The 20,973-nt window shown below is 45.2% G+C and overlaps 1 protein-coding gene across 3 annotated transcripts in view; it reads right to left on the minus strand.

The window, feature by feature from the left end:
• Positions 1–565: 565 nt before the first annotated feature.
• The window catches only part of kidins220a (kinase D-interacting substrate 220a), a 52,751-nt gene continuing 32,343 nt past the window's right edge, over positions 566–20,973 (minus strand). For 2 of the 3 annotated variants that reach the window (XM_030082004.1, XM_030082005.1), the window contains exons 24-31: positions 14,017–14,195; positions 11,492–11,703; positions 10,291–10,407; positions 5,547–5,669; positions 5,069–5,167; positions 3,814–4,032; positions 2,768–2,989; positions 566–2,325 (exon numbers count right to left, since the gene is read on the minus strand). In XM_030082004.1, coding sequence (XP_029937864.1) covers positions 1,405–2,325; positions 2,768–2,989; positions 3,814–4,032; positions 5,069–5,167; positions 5,547–5,669; positions 10,291–10,407; positions 11,492–11,703; positions 14,017–14,195 — 2,092 coding nt within the window. In that variant the 3' untranslated portion in view covers positions 566–1,404. Of the gene's footprint in view, positions 2,326–2,767; positions 2,990–3,813; positions 4,033–5,068; positions 5,168–5,546; positions 5,670–7,289; positions 7,323–10,290; positions 10,408–11,491; positions 11,704–14,016; positions 14,196–20,973 lie in introns of all 3 variants that reach the window. The other variant, XM_030082006.1, reaches the window with a different exon arrangement.

Raw genomic sequence — 20,973 nt, forward strand, 5'->3', positions numbered from 1 at the left:
TGCTCTGTACATGGGGAGATACAGTGGTGAGAGTGAAACCTGTGATTAGAGGAGGCATTTTTATACACCATCTAATTAAGGTAAATTCTAGTGCATTAAATTACCGTGAAATTAAGGTATACCATATCTGGCCGAGGGGCCATTAAAGTTTTAAAGACCCCCAGGGCTAGACTTTGAGAATCACTGAGCAAAAGTTGCTACCTTCGGTAGTTTACAACTACATTGACAGGCTATGTCCCTGCCAGCAGCCTGCAGCAGGTTTGTATGGAGAGTGCGCCATCTATCGGTGGATGTGAGTTTTTCCAGTAACGCCGTCCTCACTTGATATCACCTTCCTTTGTGCCAAAACTGCATTAGATACAATATTAACATGTTATTTAGAAGACTTTCATTAAAGTAATCTAATCTGTTTGTGAGGCAAATCAAAGTCCACACATATCTGTCTTCTGAGGTGACCTAAAATTCACTGGAGGGTAGATCACTGTAAAAACATGATGTGAACTTGCAAAAAATGTATTGTCCTGACAGAGAATGTGTTTAAGTCTGAGAAAATGAGAGATGGATCTCAAGGGTCAACAAGGTCAAAATGTTTATTGATTCACAAATCACAGAATCACAAGTGGTAAAAGTCAATCACAACTCTGAAGACGTCTGCATGCAAAAACAGCTCATCTGACACAGCACCACTGTCTACACTGCCATTCCAAATCTTCCTACTATCAAATACGGCACACCACATTAAGCTTTCAAGAGCACAGGCTTCAATAACATGTCAAAGCTTTTTCAGTTAGGATTACACATTTTTTTAATTTCTTCTTCTTCTTTTTTAAATTCTCTAACATTTCAAGTCCACAACACTTAACATTCCATCACGAAACACGCTATGGCCACATTTCAACACAACATTCACATGTGAAAAATCACAACACAGTCTACCACTGTAACTATCCCTACATGGGACTATCCAAAAAATGTGACAACAAAAGGCCATGTACTGTAACAATTTAAAGTAGCCTGCTGAAGTACAGCAATTCCAATTTGGTTTAAAAAAATTATGGCATCATCAACTTGCAAATTTATTTATGAATTATGGACTTTTAACTATGAACTTCGATTTGTGCCTTCTTAAATAAACCATTTTTTTCCACTACTCAAATAACGAAAGCTTTTCCTATGACTGAAAGTAATGGGTAATTATCCTTAATTCACAGCAACATTTCCTACATTTTCTTCGTAACAGCAGAACACTGACAACTAATCTAATTCTTTGGAACAGCTACTTGACCTGTATTAAATAACACACCACCACAACCACAACAACAACAATCAACACAATGTCTGAACAGACAGTGTACCTAAACCAGCTATATGACCCTTCTCAGCATGATGCCCACCTGGGGATCCTCACAGCACACTCTCCCTCTCATCTCCCAGACTGATGGTGCGCAGGTTCTGGTTGTGGTGGACGGTGGCAGTGGTGGTGTTGGTGCTGCCGGGGCTGATGATGACAGGTGGTGAGACGCTGAGGCTGGAGGCGGTGAAGGTGGACTCAGAGCCTGTGATGGTATCCTGCTGCTGGTGGCTGTTGTTGGTGTTAGTGTTGGTGGCATTGCTGTTGGGGCTGCTTGTGTTGTTGTTGAGGGTGGTGTTGCTGGCGGTGCGGTTGAGGTTGCTAATCCCGCTGGATGACCACCCCTCATCTGGGCTGCTGGCCATCAGGCTGGCCTCGGACGGAGCCTCGGAGCAGATGGACATGCGGGCCACTGTCGAGTCCTGCAGGCCACTCAGACTGCTGGGGAGGAGGCCTCTCTTCTTCACCAGGCCCTCTAGCTCTAGCTCAATCAGACTAGGTTTTGCCGCTTCTGCTTCTTTCTCCCTGCCTCTATCGGCTTCTCCTTCAGCCTCCTCAAGGGACCGATCTGAGGAGCTGTCGCTGGACCGCATCCCTGAGTCGGACGAGTCCTTCTTATCCAGGAGGATTTCGCTGAGGAAGCCAGGCTTGGTAAGCAGCCCAGTGGGCTGGGAGGCTGTGTGGACAGACAGAGCGCTGGCTCTAGCTTCCTTGTGGAGGAGAGGGGTGGTGTTGTCAGCTTCCTCTGGGCCTGAGTCTTCATCGCTAGGCAGCTTCTGGTAGCCTGACACTGTTCCCTTCACTCTGAAGCCCAGAGTCCTGGACGAGGTGCTGTGGTCCAGCTTCTCATCCTCTTCGCTGATGGGGTCCAGGGGCTGGGCATCAGCCCCTGATGGAAAGTCTGTGGCATCGCTAGGCTTGGAGCCTCTCTTGGTGAAGGACTTGCGGCTGTCTTGGTCAGCCCCTTCTTTGGCCTGGGGAGTGGGAAGGGGATTCAATGAACAGAACATGAAAATACACAGCATCCTGTGCTGTTGGCAGAGAGGCCTCTGAAGAGAAGGATTCCTGTCTCCGCTTTATGTGCCAACAGAAACAGACTATAAGCCATTAATTAACAAAGTAAAGAAGCTAGCGCAGTCCACAACCCTTCATGTTGGACAGGTCAGAGAAAGGTGAGTAAGTTGACAGTTAAATAGTGAAAATGCACATGCCTGTGGACACTCACATGCTGACACCAGAACTATTACTGCACAAGTTCATAATACTGAGTTATTACAATAAATTAAATTGGGAGCTACTTTTCCTGTCAGCCAAAAGTCGGAGATTCTATTTGGATTTGACTGGAACTATTTATGTTTTTTAGATAGTTCAGCATTGCAAAACCCGAACGGTGCACAATCCTAGCTGTCCACCTACCCCTTTGTCCTCTGAGCCGGTCGTTTGAAGGAACTGTCCCGGGTGGGGCTGGACAGGCCTCTCTCCCCCACTGCCGGACATCTCCAGCTGGGCCATCTGAGAGATGTACTCCCTGTAGGCATCACGGTACTCTGCCTGCTGCTTGTCTGTCAGCTTGCAGATGTCATTGGAAGATTCCTGGGAGTTGAGGCTGGACATGCTAGAGGTACGGTGATTTGCCACCTGACAGGATGGGACAGAGTTATTTCGGTGTGCATACATCAACCTGAGTAGATGTACATGAGTACTGAGGAATATGTTGATGCTATACCCAACTACAGAGTGGCATTGATTAAATTAATTACATTTGTGTTTAATTACACTGGTACAGAGTGAATTATTCAGCATTTAAGAATAACTGTTGCATGGATGTGCTGAACTAGTGATCGGCAAAGGGAGTGAGTGACAAACACAGCCTCCTCTCTCGTTCAGCAGGGTAGATGGTTTGCATTTGGAACAGATCGCAAAGTGAGATCATACAGAAAACAGAGCAGCGGCAGAGTGAGCAGTCTGTGTGTGAGTACATGCTCATGTCTCAGAGTGGCTGCAAATCGGGAAAAGAAAAGGCGAAATTAACAAACGGGTGGCCCCTTGACACCTTTTGGTGCAGTGCAGCATGTGTATTTTTAAGTTTCCCACATTCGAGAGCACCATTAGCTTCCCCTGCCTTGCGTGGTGCTCACTCAAAGCCACATATTCATGTCAAACCACTGAGGTCACCAGCACTGATAAAATGGCTGCTTGGTGCAGAGGGCATGTGGCCATGTGACAGTTGAGGGTTTTTTTTTTTTTTGGTGACCTTTGTGTATTTATGATTCTGTGAGTGCTCAATGCTTGTACCCAAATATACATATTGTATAGCAGTACACATTTACCTCCTGTCTCTCTTGCATGTTTATTTGGGCGAGTGCAGCGTGTACAAGCTTGCATACAAACAATGCTTGTCTGAGTGCTAAGATCTGCTGCTATGGGCAAATTTACACTAAGCTCCAGATCGCATAACTGACCGGCCAGTGTGGGTTGCTGCTGTGCCTCGGAGGCTCCTCCAGCCCAGCTCCACTGAGCTCCTCGAAGCTGAGGTTGAGGCTGAAGCCCCCCACATCATGCTGGGCTCCTCCTGAGCGTCTGCTGGGCTCCCCATGGTGAACACTGCTACCCTGCTCACTGGCAGCTCTGGACTCGTCCTGAAGCAGAGCCTGGCTTTCAGCATTGCGCTGCTCCATCACCTGAGAATGATCGGGTGTTAACAACAGACAAACAAATGGCTGGACATAGAGCCGGATTGCCAGCTGTGTTGCAGAATACTACCAGACATCACAGTTAAGGGTTTTGGGTCAGGAATTCTTTGTTTTAGTACATGGTAAACATGTTTTTTGACAGTGTGTGCCACTCAGACAAAAATTTTAGTGTTAGACAATGGCAACAACAGAAGCATGTGCTTTAGCGAGGAGAACTGTGAGTTATTCTTTAAGCTATTCAGCTGTCCACTCCTCCCTGACAATAAACTCCCTTCATCCAGATATCAGTCAGCCATCTTGAACCAGATGGCTGTGCTGGCTGCATCCTGGCAACACAACACTGGTTAGTACTTGGCGCTGTATGTATACAGAGTTAGACCATCGCAGTTTCCAGCTGCTTCTATGTGAGCGCCGGATTTGATCTCCAGTAAAACATGACCAAACTGTTTTTATCCAGGGCTCTGGTTTAGTATTAGGAGCGCAAAGTGACATCTGATGAAGTGGAGCCGGCTACATGTGTTAGTGATTTCAGCCTAGCCAGCTCCAGTCTAAACCCCCAGCCCAGCCGACTGGACTCCTGGCTGACAGACTAACGACCTTCTCGTAATGCGGATTATAAAATCTTCCACCCCAATATTTCTGCAGAGTTCAAGATGTCGTATTATGAGATGATGTTTTATTTTATTTTTTTCAGAATAAACATGAGCTGAAATCAATCTTCGCTAAAGCCCTGGCAGAGCGGACTGTCTGTGTAGCATCAGAGAGTGAGGAGCGTATCTGCAATAACAAATCTCCATGTATTTACTGTAGATCAGCATGGTGGCAGTTGTTACTGTTGCTGGACTGATGCTTTACTTTTTTATGCACGTCTCCTGATACCTCATTTATTTTTCTCTAACTCAACAAACAGTCTTTTATACCACTGCACATGAAAATATATAACTCGCATAGAAAATGCTCACATATTGCCAGAGGAGGCTTTAAAGCAAGAGAAGATCACTCCAAGGGTGAAGTTTAGTCTCACCATTGCCCTGAAGAGCTGCCAGTCTCCAAAGTTCATCTCCATCTCTTTCTTCAGCTCATCCAGATTGCACTGGGACAGCACCCGGCCGTTTACATTGGCCTGCAGTGGACAGGGAAGGGACTGACTGCTTCATTCACTGATTGATTGAATGTATTAACATGTGCAAAGACGTGTTGGGCCAAAACAAGCATGACACACAATACAGCAGGGAGGCAGTGTGTTAGGAACTGCAGGAAGAAAACTATCCCTCCAAGTAGGCTAGAAAGCACTATCCCTGACAACATATTTCATGAATGCCACAGAAATTGTGAAATTTTAAGGAAACCATTGAAAAAAAAAACAGATATCTGATTTACTTAGACAAGCCAAAAAAGGAGACTGTTTTACTTTGTGTGAATCCTGTGCATGTGACAGCCCTGGAGATTTTGAGTGTTTCAACTTTACTGACAGAGAGGTGTGTGTGTGTGTGTGTGTGTACCTTCTTGATGATGGAGGTGTACTGAGGCAGCATGTTGGGGTCTATCCCATCTATCTGTTTGACACGCTCACACACTGCATCTGTGTTCAGAGAGCTGAGCAGCACCACAGGGGCCCCAGAGACCTACACACACGCATATCCGCACACAAACACAAACACACGTGCACATGATTAGAGCAGAACCAACCCATTCAGAGTTACTACAAGAAGCCATTAGCAGCGCTCCATTTGCACCTTTTTAACCCATTCTAAGAGTTTTAGTGAGTTAAGGTTACTAGGTAAAGACTGCTAACACACACTGTTAGAACAACTCTTCACACCCAACAGTTCAATCAGGCCAACAGAGCAACAATTCCTTGCAAAAAGATGCACAGTAGGGTTGAACAAGTAATCCGCATGGCTAAGTGCAATATCCAAATTGCAAAACCAGTTTTTTTAATGAGGTAAAATGTGTGACAAAATAGCTTTATAAATGAAGTACTGTGGTGGTACAGAGATTCCTTGCTCTATAAACTGTGCAAAAATCACATCATCACCTTTTCAATTGTTTTTTCAGCAAAAAATAAAATGATTTAAAAATTATTATTGCAAGTGAAATTGTGAATCATATTCCAGTCGTGTTATCTATCAAAATAATGGCAATTTTATTTTATTTTTTTTAATTTTTTTTTTTTTACCATACCGTTCAGCCCTAATGTGCAGCCCTGCTACCATGAGGCATTCCCAAACAATCCCACACAGTAACTCTCCATCAGTCACACAATGTGAGTGTAAAAGTAAACAAAGTTGCCAACCCTACGGAATATATTGTACCTGCTGTTATTTCTTACTCAGTGTATACATGAGCACGAGGTTTGTGTGCGCAACACTTAGAGGAAGGAGTCTCTGAGTCTGTGAGCTGCTGTTGAACTGAGCCACCGCTGAGCAGCTATGAGGCTTGATGTGACTAACACCAGTGGCCTGTTGATGCTGTCTGAGGCCTCACAGAAAGCCCACATGCTGCCCACTGGCACAAAAACTAAACAATAGTCAACCACCGCCCACCCCCCCCACTTTCTCTGTTCGCCTGTTCCCAGTCGCCCCTCCTCGCTCTACATCTCCTTCTGAACCCTCACTCTCCTTCCTTCCTTCCCACCCTTCCTTCCTTTCTTCCTCTCACATTCCTTCCCTCTGTCTCTCCTAACTCTCCAACACTCTCTTTCCATCACCCGCTCCATCTCTTCCTCCCGAACGCGCTCCCCTCCCTCCGCTCTTCCCTCCTATTAACACCATTAAGACATGGCTTCAGACTGAGCCCCCAGCTTTGTTTGCGGACTCCGGGGACAGAGGAGCAGGGCTTAGACGGACTTGGCACTCCCGTTCCTGTGTAGTTGCTGTGAGTGGTTGTTAGAGAGAAAAAGAAAACAGCTCGCAACACAGTACAGAAGAGAAGGTGCCAACTTTCTGTAGTGCTGCACAAAAGGATGAAGAGGGTGACTGGCACACGGAGAGTTTAGCTACTGTACATGTGCAAGTACATGTGGAGGATTTACATGGAAACTATGTTACTGAATCTACTGAACGGTCATATCCCTACAAATGGACTGACGGCAGAAGCAGAATTAGCACTATTTTCTTCCAATAATATTTCGTCCTACAGCAAGCTGGGTTGTTATGAACCAGGAAAAATTAGTGATGAGGTCAAAATTGGCTGAGGATGGAAGTAGGATAGACTGAAGTATGGCCATGAAACTATAGATGTACCTGCTTTTGTTTGCAAGGCAGCAACTTAAACATCTTCAAAAAGGAGACACAAAGAGGCAGACAGGCCGTCAGACAGAGTCAGACAAAAATACAGACAATGAATACAGCATAATTTTCTGAGACGCTGACAGTACCTGTGAAAAGAAGAGGCAGAAAACAAATGAAGAATGACAGAAAAAAGACAGGCGGATATAGAGAAAGACATTGCCGCACATGTTGAAGTCATCATCAGAGCTGGAGGACAGGAGAGACATTGACATCAGGGCAGACATTTATCTGTCTCACAGCAGGGGAGGAGATGGCTCCTTTACAGCAGCCGTCCAGCCAGCCAGCCAGCCAGCCAGCCAGCCAGCCACGTCAGACTGGAAAAGAAGAGCCTATGTGGAGTAGAATTATTACACAAGGAGATTTTGTTTTCGCTGGAGTCAGCGGGCTTTTTAGAGCCATAATCTTCGCAGACAGGACGGATTGTGGACTGTGAGAGAGCAAAAGTGAGGCAGAGAGAAAGGGACGGAGAGGGAGCGAGACAGAGAAAGCCAAGCAAGAGAATGAGACATTTCTCACTCTGCACAGAAAAAGCAGAAGTTTCAATTCAGACAAGGCCTTAAATACTCCACTGTTGAGACTGTGAGCGTGTGTTCTGAGAACATGTGTGAAGGCGTCAGTGTCTGCGGGAGTGTTTATAGTGTGTGTGTGTGAACCCTCCCAATGTGTGTGATAAGGCTGTAATTACAGCTGGGCTGAGCTCAGGGCTGGGTAGAAGGATGGGGAAGAGGAAACAGAGCTCTGTGAGGGAGGAAGCGTCTTGGTTAAGTGATAAGCTCTACTAGCGCTCGGCTCATTGTCAGTGCCTCTGTGTGTGTGTGTGTGTGTGTGTGTATGTGTGTGTGTGCGTGCTGCCAGCCCCAACAGTCTCTCTGATGATAATCCCAGCAGCCCAAGGAATCCATACTCACGCTTATATCAGCTAGGCAATTACACTGGGCTATGCCCGTTACGTATATACAAAGACTCTCTCACACACACACACACACACACACACACACAAATGAGCAAGAGTGCATGCACACCCGCACTCACTCACCCACGTATGCATTTATACACAGAAATGGGCAGAAAGACAGGCACACACAACACAAAGACATGAAGTGTGAGCCAAAAAGGGATAAGATTGCCTAATGTACATAAAAAAAAGCTGTGAATATTTTAGAAGGGGAGTAAATGCATAGTGAATAGGGGTGGAAAGGAAGAGCGAAAGGAGACAAGAGTGCAGGAGAAGATGTGAGGAAAGGAAAAAGGAAGACCGTGATGAAGGGAGGAAGAAATAAACGATTTGAAGACAGAAGGAGGTTGGAGAGAGAGAGGGAGGGGAGCAAGAGAACGAACATTACACACAGTGATCTTTATTTGAATCTTTTGTATACCTTCTTTAGACGCCTGCTGGCTCTGCTCTGATAAGTGGCTCTGTGGAGCAGAGGTCTACTGACTGGTGTTATCATCAATTGTTCTCCATATAGACATCGAGCAGAACCGTTACTTCCTCTAAAAAAAAGTGTGTGAGAGTGTGAGTGCATGCGTGCAAAGAAGAGCCCTCCGTCCAAAGTGGCTCCTGAGCTGCTAGATTGGCCGATGACACATTTTCTGTCTGTCCCAAGAGAATGAGAGCTGTTACTCTGTCAACATCAGAGGTAACTTAATTTGCCATGCTTGTTATATTTGCCTTGATATAGCCGATGACAAGACATACCACTCTCAGTCGTTTGGGTTTTCACTGGCGTTAGAGGTCACGGTTGCACCGGATGCATGTGTCTTACTATAAGTATTATACACTGAGCAGTGTGTGCAACAGTGCAATTTTTGTGTCGGCCGTTTGAAACCACAGCGATGAAATAAATAGTATAAACTGGGTCAGTGACCATGCACAATCCAGAGCATGTTTTCGTATGTGTTTTTTTTTTTTTGTTGTTATTTTTTTATGCATGCTCGTGCACTCTTGAATTCAATATCAGAAACGCGTGACAAATGCCCTTGTTAGGTTAAAGCATCAAAACCACGGCCAGATACGGAGCGGCTAGTTGTGCATATCTGTAATGTTGCAACCACTGTATCCACATATCTGTGTGGATGCGTTCAGTGTGCGTGCTGCTCTATCTGTTATTGTGCAGGTTAGTCAGGTTACCATGGTGGGGTCAGAGGGACAGGAGGGGGGTGCTTCTCTGGTATCCTCTGCAATAACATCCTGACATGGGCACAGAATAGACAAGGTGGTTGTGCAGAGCGAATGTGTGAGATTGTACATTTTCAATTATCAGCTTTAACCCCAACGAACACTGTGGTTGAATGATTAGTCTGGGGGAAGGGCCTGCGTTCAGGACCAAAGGAACACCTCCACCAGCTGCAGGAGTTGGTCTTGGGGCAGCCCAAATGGGGCATAACCCAAACTAATCTGGAGAAGATGGAAAAATGGATGGGTAAAGCAGTGATTTCACACTGAGGAGAGAAAAGACTGAGGGGAAGGTGCGAGGAAGGGAGAAAGGGGAGGGGGGGATGATGAGAAGAGTGAGGGTGCAAAGAAACAGGAGGGCGAGGGAAAAAGCAAGAGATCAAAAGAAAGAGAAGGATCGAAGGCTTTGTAAGGAGGCAGGTTCATGCAGTAGGTCTACACAATGGACCTGGTAGAATACTGAATATAAAGTGATTAGATACCACTAGATCCTGAACCTGATTTGTTTTTTTGTTTTTTTTCCATTAAATTATAGTCAGAGAGTATATGGCTAAGATGGAACAAGATTTGGCACTGCTGGAGAATATTCTTCCAACGGATTCAGAGCAAGGAAAATCAGATATTATAATATTTAGTTCTGCAAGTGTCAATCACTTATATCACACAGGCACCATGATGAATACCACTACAGTGGATATTGCTACAACTAAGACCATCTATTGCTAGATAAAGCCACAGTGTCGCTGGATCTAGTGCTACTGTTGGATCTATACTTACAAGTCCATTGGTGTTGTCCTTAGATGGGCCGGGTGGTTTAATGGAGGGACGGAGGGATGAGGGGACATGGTGGGTGTAATGCCTCGGCAGGTGATACACATGATGGGGGAAATAAGGCTTTGAGGGGAGAGGAAACGTAAAGGGAGAGAGGAGGGGGGAGGGGAAGAGGAAGGGGAGGCCAGGGAGATGAGAGGAGAGGAGAGGAGATGCAGGGTTAAAACACAACAAAAAGAAAATCATATGAGGGAGCTCTCACACACATGATGAGGCGGGAAATATTGCTAACTTAGTCATTCTTGCTCAGTAAAGTAGGCAAAGCGTTAGTTTTTAAAAAAAAAAAAAAAAAAAAAAAAAAAAACTTTGCTATATGGTACATCCCCCAGATCTCTTCACTGCAAGTACAACTGCCAAGTGGGTCACTGCGATGCTACAACTTGGCATCTATGATAAGGTACAGAGATGTACTGTCTGGTTGCCAAGATTGTGACAGTTACTAAATCCTGAAAGGGCCTCATACAAACAGTGTGGTTGTTTGTGGTTGTGGGGACCAGTGAGGTACATTCAGGTGACAGGAAGTGTTCCTAGCTGTTAGCTAGTGGCCAGGGATCCCAGTGTTGATACTGAACAACTTTCACGTGGCTCTGATATTGAGACAAGGGAGAACGTCATTTTTTTTCCCACTTGGACTTTGTATATCGATATGGACTTATCGGCTGGAGGAGATGAACTGTTATTTTGTCAGCTCAAAATGGTTAGATTAAATTAACAGGTAGGGGTGTAATGATTAATGAATTGCTATGAATTATAAGTGCTGATTTAACTGCATCAATCTAGTAAAAGAAATCAGTGCAGTCAATCACTCTTTGTCCTGAATCAATATGAAATGCTTAGAATCAAATTATTCACAATTCTTGAAAGACAAAAAGACCTAACATTAATCTAACAGTGACTTTTTTCAGCTAAATAAAGGTTTTCTGATATTTTCCCCTCACATTTCAAAAATGAGTTGTTGACTGGAACCATTGTTTACAAACTCAAGTCAACCTGAATTATTCCCCCCAAAAAAAAAGCAAAAACAATTTTAAAACAAATGATCAAGTGAACTGTGAAGCAAATCAAATCTCTGTTAAGTCAAATATTTACACCCCTATTAACACGTAACGTGCTTGTAAACTTAAAGGTGTTTTCTGTCCCATCTCACCCGATTGTAGAAGGGGTGCTGAGGGCCGGTCATGCCGCTGAAGTAGGAGCTGTGAGGCTGCGGGGGCATGGAGCCGGTGAAGGAGCCCGTCGGGGAGCAGGCCACAGAATGCTGGCTGTAACCTGACGGGGGACGGGGCACGGCCTCCTGCAGGGGCAGCGTGGGATAGGTCACTCCTCCCATGTGCATCTGCTCCCTGGCCGCACGCACATCTGAGAGAAGACACAGCCAGGGGGGAAAAGAGAGAGAGAAAGAGGGAGAGAGAAGGAAATGTTTTTATCTGCAATGCTGATGGAGATCATGTCTTGGCTATGACTATAAAGACCCTTTAGATCCGCCTACGCTGCACTGATTTAGCTTCATTTCATCATCTCTGCTGAGTTTTAGCAGTGAAAAATCCATAGAGAAAAACGACATATCAAACGATGGACGCAAGCACGGGTGAAATTCTCTTGATTCTCAGTGCACTTCAGGGAATATGGCAGTGAAGTTCTCTAAACATGTTCTCCTTGTCCAAAATAGAAGACAATCCCATCCAACAACTAAAAGCACGACTGATGTTAGAGCACAGTGACCTTAAATTGAGAATTATAGTCTCACTTTGATTTATATTACTCCCTTTGCACACAAACCAGCAGGCGTGCTGATATCCTGTTTTTTTCCAAATTATATGCCAGCGGATGGCACGTGATGATTCTGGCTCATGCAGCGCTTCACTGTCCCTGACAAATAAATACCACCATGTAAACAAACATCATCGACCATGTGAACTCATGCAGACTATCTCAGAAATACTTAGCCGCAATTGTTTTCACATAAATCAGTTGTGCATTGAGAGGAGCTGAGTAGGAGCTAAGTAGGAGCTTTGGTAAACCCCCTCAAATTAAAGTTAAATAAGCCCAGAAACAGAACAGAGTGGCTCTGTGCGGCTGGCAGCGGAGTAAGAACCAGAAACAGAAGCAGGCACCAGAATGTCTCCTGGTTATACAAGTGGCTGCTGAATGACACGCTGAGCGAGACCCAATCCAGCCCGAGAACACAATGGGGGCCTTATGATGTGAGTCAGGCTCATGGGCGGGTATCACTGACAGCACTGCCCACTGGCTGGCCACAGGACACTGGGCACCGAGCACCGACTGGCCACAGAGGGAGTGCAGGGAGCAGGATGACTGGGCAAGAGCATTGGTCACCTTCCGCTCTCTGGTGACACGTGTGGAGGTGAAAACACCCACACACTTTCGAGAGCACACACAAATAAACACGTGTTTTGTGGATACAGATACACACCTACACATGCTCAGCCAAGACGCCTTGTGCTTACAGCTTTGGATGTCTGGTTGAAAAGCTTGGTCAGCTGTGGCCGCCATGACTCAACACTGGCTCAACGGAACAGACTCAATGTGAGTGTGTGCGTGCTCTCTGTGGTCTCATAACGCTATGATGCAGCAGCTTCACACTAGGCGTCATTGACACTCCTGTATAGGCTGAACAGACACTGACGCACAGTCACAAACGTACAGTGTTGCTCTGGCCTACAGTTACATACTGATGCACTATTACATCACTCGAAGTACAAAGTGTGAAGTTTGATGCAGCACTAGAGGCAGACTGGTGACAGTGAGTGAAAACACTGTCCTCATCCCGTGATGTGGTAGCTGAAACCATCAACCTTTAAGTGTTTGGAAATAAGACCCAAACTGTGGGTTTTTGAGGGGCCCTGCAGTGGGTGACTTAAGACCAGATCCCACAGCAATGTTTTTGAGTAATGCCACTGCCAAATCAGCTGGCAATGGATTCAACAGATCACACACGGGACAGTCCTCTGCTTCTCTATACCACTGCATGCAAGTTTGTTGGCCCTTTTATGGACCTTAGACCAAAACTGTTAAATTAAGCTCTTTTAAATGTCACAAGACAGACACAACACAGATGCAGATGTTCTGTGCACCACAAATATATCTGTAATACCAAAACAACAAGTAGTAGCCGGAGGAATCCTAGAGAAAAAATGTTTCTCTCCAATGTGTTTTGTTGTAAACATGAAGGAACACAGAAGATATGATGATATGAAATGGGTCTGGAGCCTTTCACTGTGCAGTACAACACTTTCAATATCATATGGGCATATATGTGCTTATGCACTGTATAGTTGGTCGGGAGGTGTCCTTATATGCCTATAATGTACACATAACTGTACACATATTGTATGCTTAGATGTGAACTTGTGTATGTATGTACTTATGTATGTACCGATGTCTGTGAAGTGTTGTGGAGAAAGTCAAATGGTTTTTTTCTTGTTGTTGATTTTATTTAGTTTGTTAGTTTTTTAAAGATGTTAGTTTTGTGTTTGCTGGTTGTAACTTGTTTAATAATAAAAAAAAGGAGGGAATTGACTTCCATCAGGCAATGTAATCCCAAAGGATTTTTGAAATAAATAAATAAACATTATGCTCTATGCCTATGAGAAAAAAAATGTGAATATCGGTGTAAATATGTGTGACAGGGACTACTGAGTGTGTATGGACCTGCAATGATCTCCCTGAGTTTGGGGTCCAGGTTGACAGTGCAGGGCAGGAACATCTCCACATCTCGGGCGGTGAGGACAGGGGTCCTGGAGGACAGGAACACCTCGAAGCTGCGGATGTCTCCATCAATCTCCAGCAGCGGCTCCACATCCTTGGTGGTGGGGATGCTCTTGGAGATTCTTGAGAGGAGAGACAGAAAAATAATTTTACTGACATGTACGGCTGAGCATCACAACAGTTTAGCACAATTTTTAATGATTTGGACAACAAGGATGTTTAATTACAGCATCTCCTGTCATCTTGATTTTTAAAGTCACTGGACATGAAACACAAAGAAATACAAGTTCTTAAATAGCTGAATTATACAATTATTAACAGTGGAAATTAAAATAGTGATACAGAATTATAGAACTAAATATGGAGTCTTACTGGCATGTTAAAAAGGTCAATGAAACATGTGAAACAGCTCTACAGAATAAACTGATCAGTGGATTCAGAGCACAAAATGCTAAGCATTTCATTCTGATGAGAAAAGAAAAGAGGAAATAGCAAGTAGTTCTGTTAAGATTGCAGAGATATGTAACGGTCATCATCATCATGAAAGCAGAGAGATAACTGGATTTGGAGAAGGCAAGATAGTGAAAAGGGGATGTTCGAGGACAGATAGAGCGAGGGATGTTATCTTTTCTCCGCAGAGGAGGAAACCTGAGAAGATGACAATCAGGGTAATTTAGCAAGCAGCAGACGGAAGCACGTCATGATGCACTGCTACACTTAGCAGGATGTTTGTTATCACAGGCCCCAAGTAAACAGCCATGTTTGAAGATTGTGCCGTCGCTGCATAATATAGCTTTTCCTATCTATACACTGGAAAAAAACACGAATTGACTTAAGAACATCAAATTTCAGAGCAAAAGAGTTCAGAGTCACTGTAAGTTTATAGGACGTTACGCTTAATAAACCTCCACACAACTTGACAATATAGAAGGACAATATTTAAAAAGAAAGTCCAAACTATTAAAGCAATACTATTTCAGATGGAGAAGCAGGTTTGAAGTGATAATTTGTTGATGTGTTTGAGGTGGGAAGGCTTTAACACGTTTAAAATAGAAGTCACCTTCACCTATGCCTGTGCAACCTGAGGCCAGAGTGACAAGGGGGAACAAACACCAGCCACCCAGCAGCAAGTGAATGAGTGCATCTCGTTAATCCTATCATTCAGACATGAAAATATGAGACTTGGAGAGATTTATGACACTGACCATTCATCACCAGAATGGGCCACTCTTATCAGATGAATGAGGTGACTCAAGCAGGGAGCAGACATTTTTCTCTCATCTCCATTTGTCATTCACCCCCTTTCTCACTTACTCAGATCTGTGGGCTTTCTTTCCCTAGATGCCGCTTAACCTTCTCTCCTTCCTGATTGACCCGAACTCAGTCTACTCCTACCCACCCCCCCCCTCCAAACTGCGTGCTGCTATGTGCTGTTGAGAGCGCCGGCTGACGAGCTGGGCATTTCCCTCAGCCTGATCTGGTTTACAGAGTGAACAGAGGACGGCCTTTCTGTGACTTGATTGGATGATTAGCACCATTGCCACAGCATGCTAGCTAAGCCAGGGTGAGGTCAGCATCTGGCCAGGGCTCAACACAACACACTGTTAGCTGATAACCTAACTACCAGCTAAGCTAATCCAGTTTACGTGCCAGCAGAAATGGGGCCCCATCAGCTTGTAAGCATCCTGACACAATGAGGCTCACATACCTCGGTGCACAGCAGAGACTGGCTTCACTGCCGTGTGGAAAAGGTGAAGATTCAGAGGCCGATCACACTCATTTACAGTTTACATCATTTACATTTTAGGCATTTAGCTGACATTCTTATCCAGAGGGCTTATAATGAGGTAAAAGGTAGAGGTCTTGTGTCCTACTCAAGGACATCTTGACAGGACAGATGGCTATGGATGTGGACACATCTGCTGGTGCAGGGCTCGAACCTGTGACCTTGTGGTTACAGGATGGTCTCTCTAACTTCATGAATACGTCTATCCAGAAATATAGAGGGGAGGGGATCCTTCACAGTGGCATTTTTCCAGTATTTGGAAACTATGACTACCCGGAAATATTAAAATATAGAGCTAAAAGTGAATAACTGAGTCACTGCCATTTCACCGTTTGTTCCCCACTGGAAAAATCACTGTTTTTTACCAGCCATTTACATTTTCTATACAGACACAGGGCTTCAGTGAAATCTACCAATCAGAGCTTGAGTGGAGGGGTGGATCCCCAATAAAGCCAGCGAATCAGAGCGGTGCCTCGTTTTGCTTGTGTGCCAAGTCCCCAAAAAGGCCTGTAAAATTCTGGGTGGAGGAGAAGTACTGCAATGTAAATTATTGAAAATACTTCTAAACATTTTTTTATGGCAAAATAAACTTGACAGATGTCTTTCACAGATGCCAGCTATTGGCGCAACGAGAGAAAATGAGAAATACCAAATAGGTGAGCTGAACCGCATCAACTCTGTCCATCCCATCGGTGAATTCGTCATTACAAATGCATGCTCCATGGCTCCAAACTCAGAGCTTTATTTCAAATTCTAGTGGAGATACAAAGATACCAAAAATGTCCTGATTAATTACAGGGAAACGTGTATAAAATTATGCACAAAACATCTAGACATTATCTACATGATGGAATGGTGCAGCCATAAAACAATGGCAGATACAGCATATGTGTTGTTGCCCATTATGGAATAAAAATCTAACTTAAAAGGCATTTAAGAGGAAATCTGAGGGATTATCAGAGTTCAAGGAGGTAAGTCAGCTTCAAGCTCTGTGTCCCACCCTCACCTCACTCTTTCACGCTCATGCAAAGAGAATGTCACTTCTCAGCAGGCCGGCCCAGGTGGGTCTGTGTAACCCACACCCTCTACCCCCCCATCATCCAAAAGTCCAACCACCCACACAGACCAACAGAGGCTGGAGGGAAAGTGAATCTGCGGTGAGAGGGGAGGACAGAGAGGCACAGCTGGGCTCTAGTGGACAAAGCCCTCTCAGTGTGTGTCTTCTATCAGAACCTTTAACTAAACCCAAAAGGTCAAGGAGGCACCATGCTGGCACACAGATGAACCCCACTCACGTGACCTTCACTGCTGCAGGGGGGGAACTGGATGGACAGATGTTACCCACACACGCGCTAATGCAAGCAAGCCGCATCAACAAAATGCATGAACGCTGATTCAAACAATGTCGACAAGAACAACTGTCCGCTGTCCACCACAGACACCTGGACAGTGACGTAGGGAAATACAAAGGCGTAGATGAAGGGCGTTGTGCGCTGTGTGTTTATGTGCGTGCATGTGTATGGTTGCGTGCATGTCCCTTCCCTTTTCCCACGAACTGTATTAACCCATATACAGACTGAGCGGAGCTTGTGCTTTTCCCAATGTCCAGCTGGCTTACTGCTGTTTATTTGTGGGTCTACAGAAAGAGACCAACAGGAGCCAGTGACTCACACAAAAACACTCAGGGCACTTCCTTGTTCTATACAGAGAACACCCTCCAGTGACTTTCTAAGGAATCTTGAGTCTTTTTATAGGACAATCTAACATAACTCAATGGTTTGTCTACACAGTTTAGTCATACTGTGCCAAAACTGAGCATGGATCAAAATAGCCGAACCTCAGACTTAAGGAAGTTGCAAATGGAAAACAAATTTGGCTTCATCACATTCTTTGTTCAGGCATAATAACCAGTAAATAGTCTAACTGCTAATACTTGAAATTGGAGAAATTAATGAAGAAGTCTATCGTGCTTTAGTAATGGAGTCCACTGCTTTGCAAACTGTGTGTGCAACAATGCAGCCCAATGAGAAGCCAGCTATGATTGTGCATACTTCACTGACCTGTGTGTTTGCTCTGGCATGCTGTAGTACCATTGCAAACGCACAGTCGCACACAGACAGCTGCATCTTCCAAAGACAACTAAAGCCTGGTGAGAAGACCGAGTCAAGGACATCCATCACCAAGTTACACCCAGACAGATGGAAACAAAATAAGAGAGAAAGAGAATAAGAGAAAGAGAGAGAAAGACGGAGAGAGTCAGAGAGAGAGAGAGAGAGAGACAGAGACAGAGAGAAGGGTCCATTCCTGGCGTTCCCAGCTGACTGGTCAGATGTGTCTGCTGGAGAGGCTGACCAGACACAGAGTGGAGCTTAAGTGCTGGCCTTGTTAGGACAACGGAAGAGATGAAAGAGCAGCAAGAATGAAGGAAGAATGGATGGATGAAAGAATTATAGAGAGGACAGCGAAGGAAGGAAATACTGATCATCTGACCACTGATAAGCCTTGAGATTTAGGATTGAAACCGGTCAGCATGCTGAACTGTAACATCGGCCTGATTACAGAACAAACAGAAGCCATTAAATGACAACAGCAGTTTGTCAATGAGGCTTAACCACTTCAAATGACATCCTTTGCAGTCAATTGATGATGAGTTGTTGGCCTTGGCATCAAGCAATTGACACTAATCGCTTCTGACACAGCCTTCTTCATAGTGAACAGATGAGACAGGCAGAATGAACAAAGCCATTCTTATCAGCAATCAGGCGCCAAATGACAAGATGGATGCTCTGGTTGGAGCGCCAAGGAAGCCGGCGTGTTACTTTTAAAAAGACTGAGGACAAGCGAGATAAAGCGCGTCAGGCATCCCTGCAGCAGTTCCTACACAATGGTCCCATTGACAGGACCCGGCTTATAGCTGCAGCAGTACAGGCGCTTAGGCCCAACCACTCTCTGTGTGGCGTGGCCACTGGGAGCTTTCTGAGCTTATCCAAATGCTAATAGGTCCCAAAGCCGACTGGAGCACAGCCTTTCTTCTCCTCTCAACCTCCCACATGCTGCAGCTGACGGGAAAGAGCAGAATTCATCTCTCTATCCCTTCCGCCCCGTCATCGTCTCTCTGGGCGCTGAATGTATGAATGTGCCACTTGACTTTGCTTTACAGCCACGCTCTGTGCTTATGGATGGCATGTGCACACACAGCCACAAAGAGGTGGTCTCGCTGCCAAACATTTCCATAAAGGGGCCCAAAGAGAGATAGAGAGGGAGATGCCTACAGAATAGACAAATGTCTATACATGTTTTGTTTGAGAAGTTCAAGAGCATCAATGTCACATACTGTTGTGAGCAGTGTGACAGCGTGTGGGCGAAACAGCTAACCGGGCCCGAGCCCGGCACATTCCTCTCCTGGTCGGAGTCATGTCAGACCCGCTGGCACAGTGTCTGCCAAGCGTGTGGATGAACCCAGCGAGGCCTCTCTGGGCAAACAGTGGACAGGCGGATAGAGCAGCGAGCTGGCGCATGGACTCAGCGTCAACTCTGAGAAGGGTTATTGTTACAGGGGGAGCTGCCAAGGCCTCAGCCACCCCAAAGGCAGAGAGGGAAAGCAAAAATATGTTTTCACTTTAGACGACGCCATGTTCCTTGCCTCCTTAAAATCCAGACGTATTTCTTTGATTTGAATCAAATGCTTCAAGTAATGTGCACACTCTCTTGCTCTGCCTCTTGTTATGCTCTCCTGTCTCTCTGTCTCTTACTTGCTCCCTCACCTTCTTTTGTACCTCCTCCTCTGGGCAGTGCCAACTGACAACTTGTGGCAGTGTCTGCTTTCTATATACATTAAAGGCAGACTTTAGTACAGTAATTGCAACTCCCATGTACCGAGCTGGACCTGTGCATCCCAAAGCTGACCGCAGAGACAAGCAGACTAATGGGAAACACACTAGGCTGATAAAACCCAAGTGGCTTCAGAGTGAGCAGCCTCTTGGTGAGATGGGCTTGGGACTTTTCTCCGAAATGTTGATTAAACTCATGTGTAGGGCCGAAACTGAGCCACCCTCTTCCAGACCCCAAAAACCTTAACTGAACCCTCAACTCGGTGTAACTAAGGCTCCATTCTTGACAAATATTAGAACACTAAACCTCAGCTTTTTGATTTATGTGCAAGGGGAGCGTCTGGAGCATCCTAGGGCCATGGCAGAGTTCGTTCATTGTGACACTAATTGCACCATGGACTGCATATGAGAGCATGTGGTTGTTTGATAGCTGTAATGGCCAGTTGATATGCCATAATGATGCAGGGTTAAGCAGGGTGGACTGCTAAATTGAAGACAAATCTGCTCATGTGCAGGACATAATACATCTGGGATGAGTCTGTTCTGGACCTAAATTGTCCCAACAAAGAGCGATGAATGTGACAAACAAAACTTGTGATTCTCATGCAGAAAACAGGCTAAACAGTAGTTCCCCAGCCAGCTCCCTGGAGAAATATGCACGTACATCAGAAACAGGGCGGGAGAGGGTTAAGAATAACGTGAAAGAGTGATCAATCATGGCAGAGAAAGAAAGGAAGAGATAAAGAGGAGAGAGAGGGATGCTGTATTACAAAACCCCGCCACAATTCTTTGCAAATGCCCCTCCATTCCTCTTTGTATAAGAGGCAAATAAAGGAAAAGCCCCGCCTGATTTTTAAGCACTTCCTCAGAACTTAAAGTGCATCTCTCTAGAAACCCCAGCAGGCGAATCTGATAGCTAAATCCTTAAGCCATAGAGTCACAAATTGCGCGATCACATGCAGAATTAAAAGCTGCTTTAAAAGTGGAGATGGAGAAGAAAAGGACATTCGTGATCCCTCGCAACGCCTGGATAGGGTGGATAGGGTAATTCTTCTGTTCTGTTCTGTTCTGTTCTGTCTGTTGAGGATTCGATCGCTTGCCTAGTCACTCTCTGGCATTTCCTACAGTGTTGTTTTTACACACACCACTCTTTCATCTCCATCAGTTCATCATCATGCACACACACACAAACACAGAGAGCTAGACCTCCACTGACTTCGGAGGGGCCAGGAAGTCAACGTCACTCGGTCTGATGTGTGTGTGTGTGTGTGTAACTACGGGTCA

This window comes from Myripristis murdjan, chromosome 22, assembly GCF_902150065.1.
Source record: "Myripristis murdjan chromosome 22, fMyrMur1.1, whole genome shotgun sequence".
NCBI classification, from domain to species: Eukaryota; Metazoa; Chordata; class Actinopteri; order Holocentriformes; family Holocentridae; genus Myripristis; species Myripristis murdjan.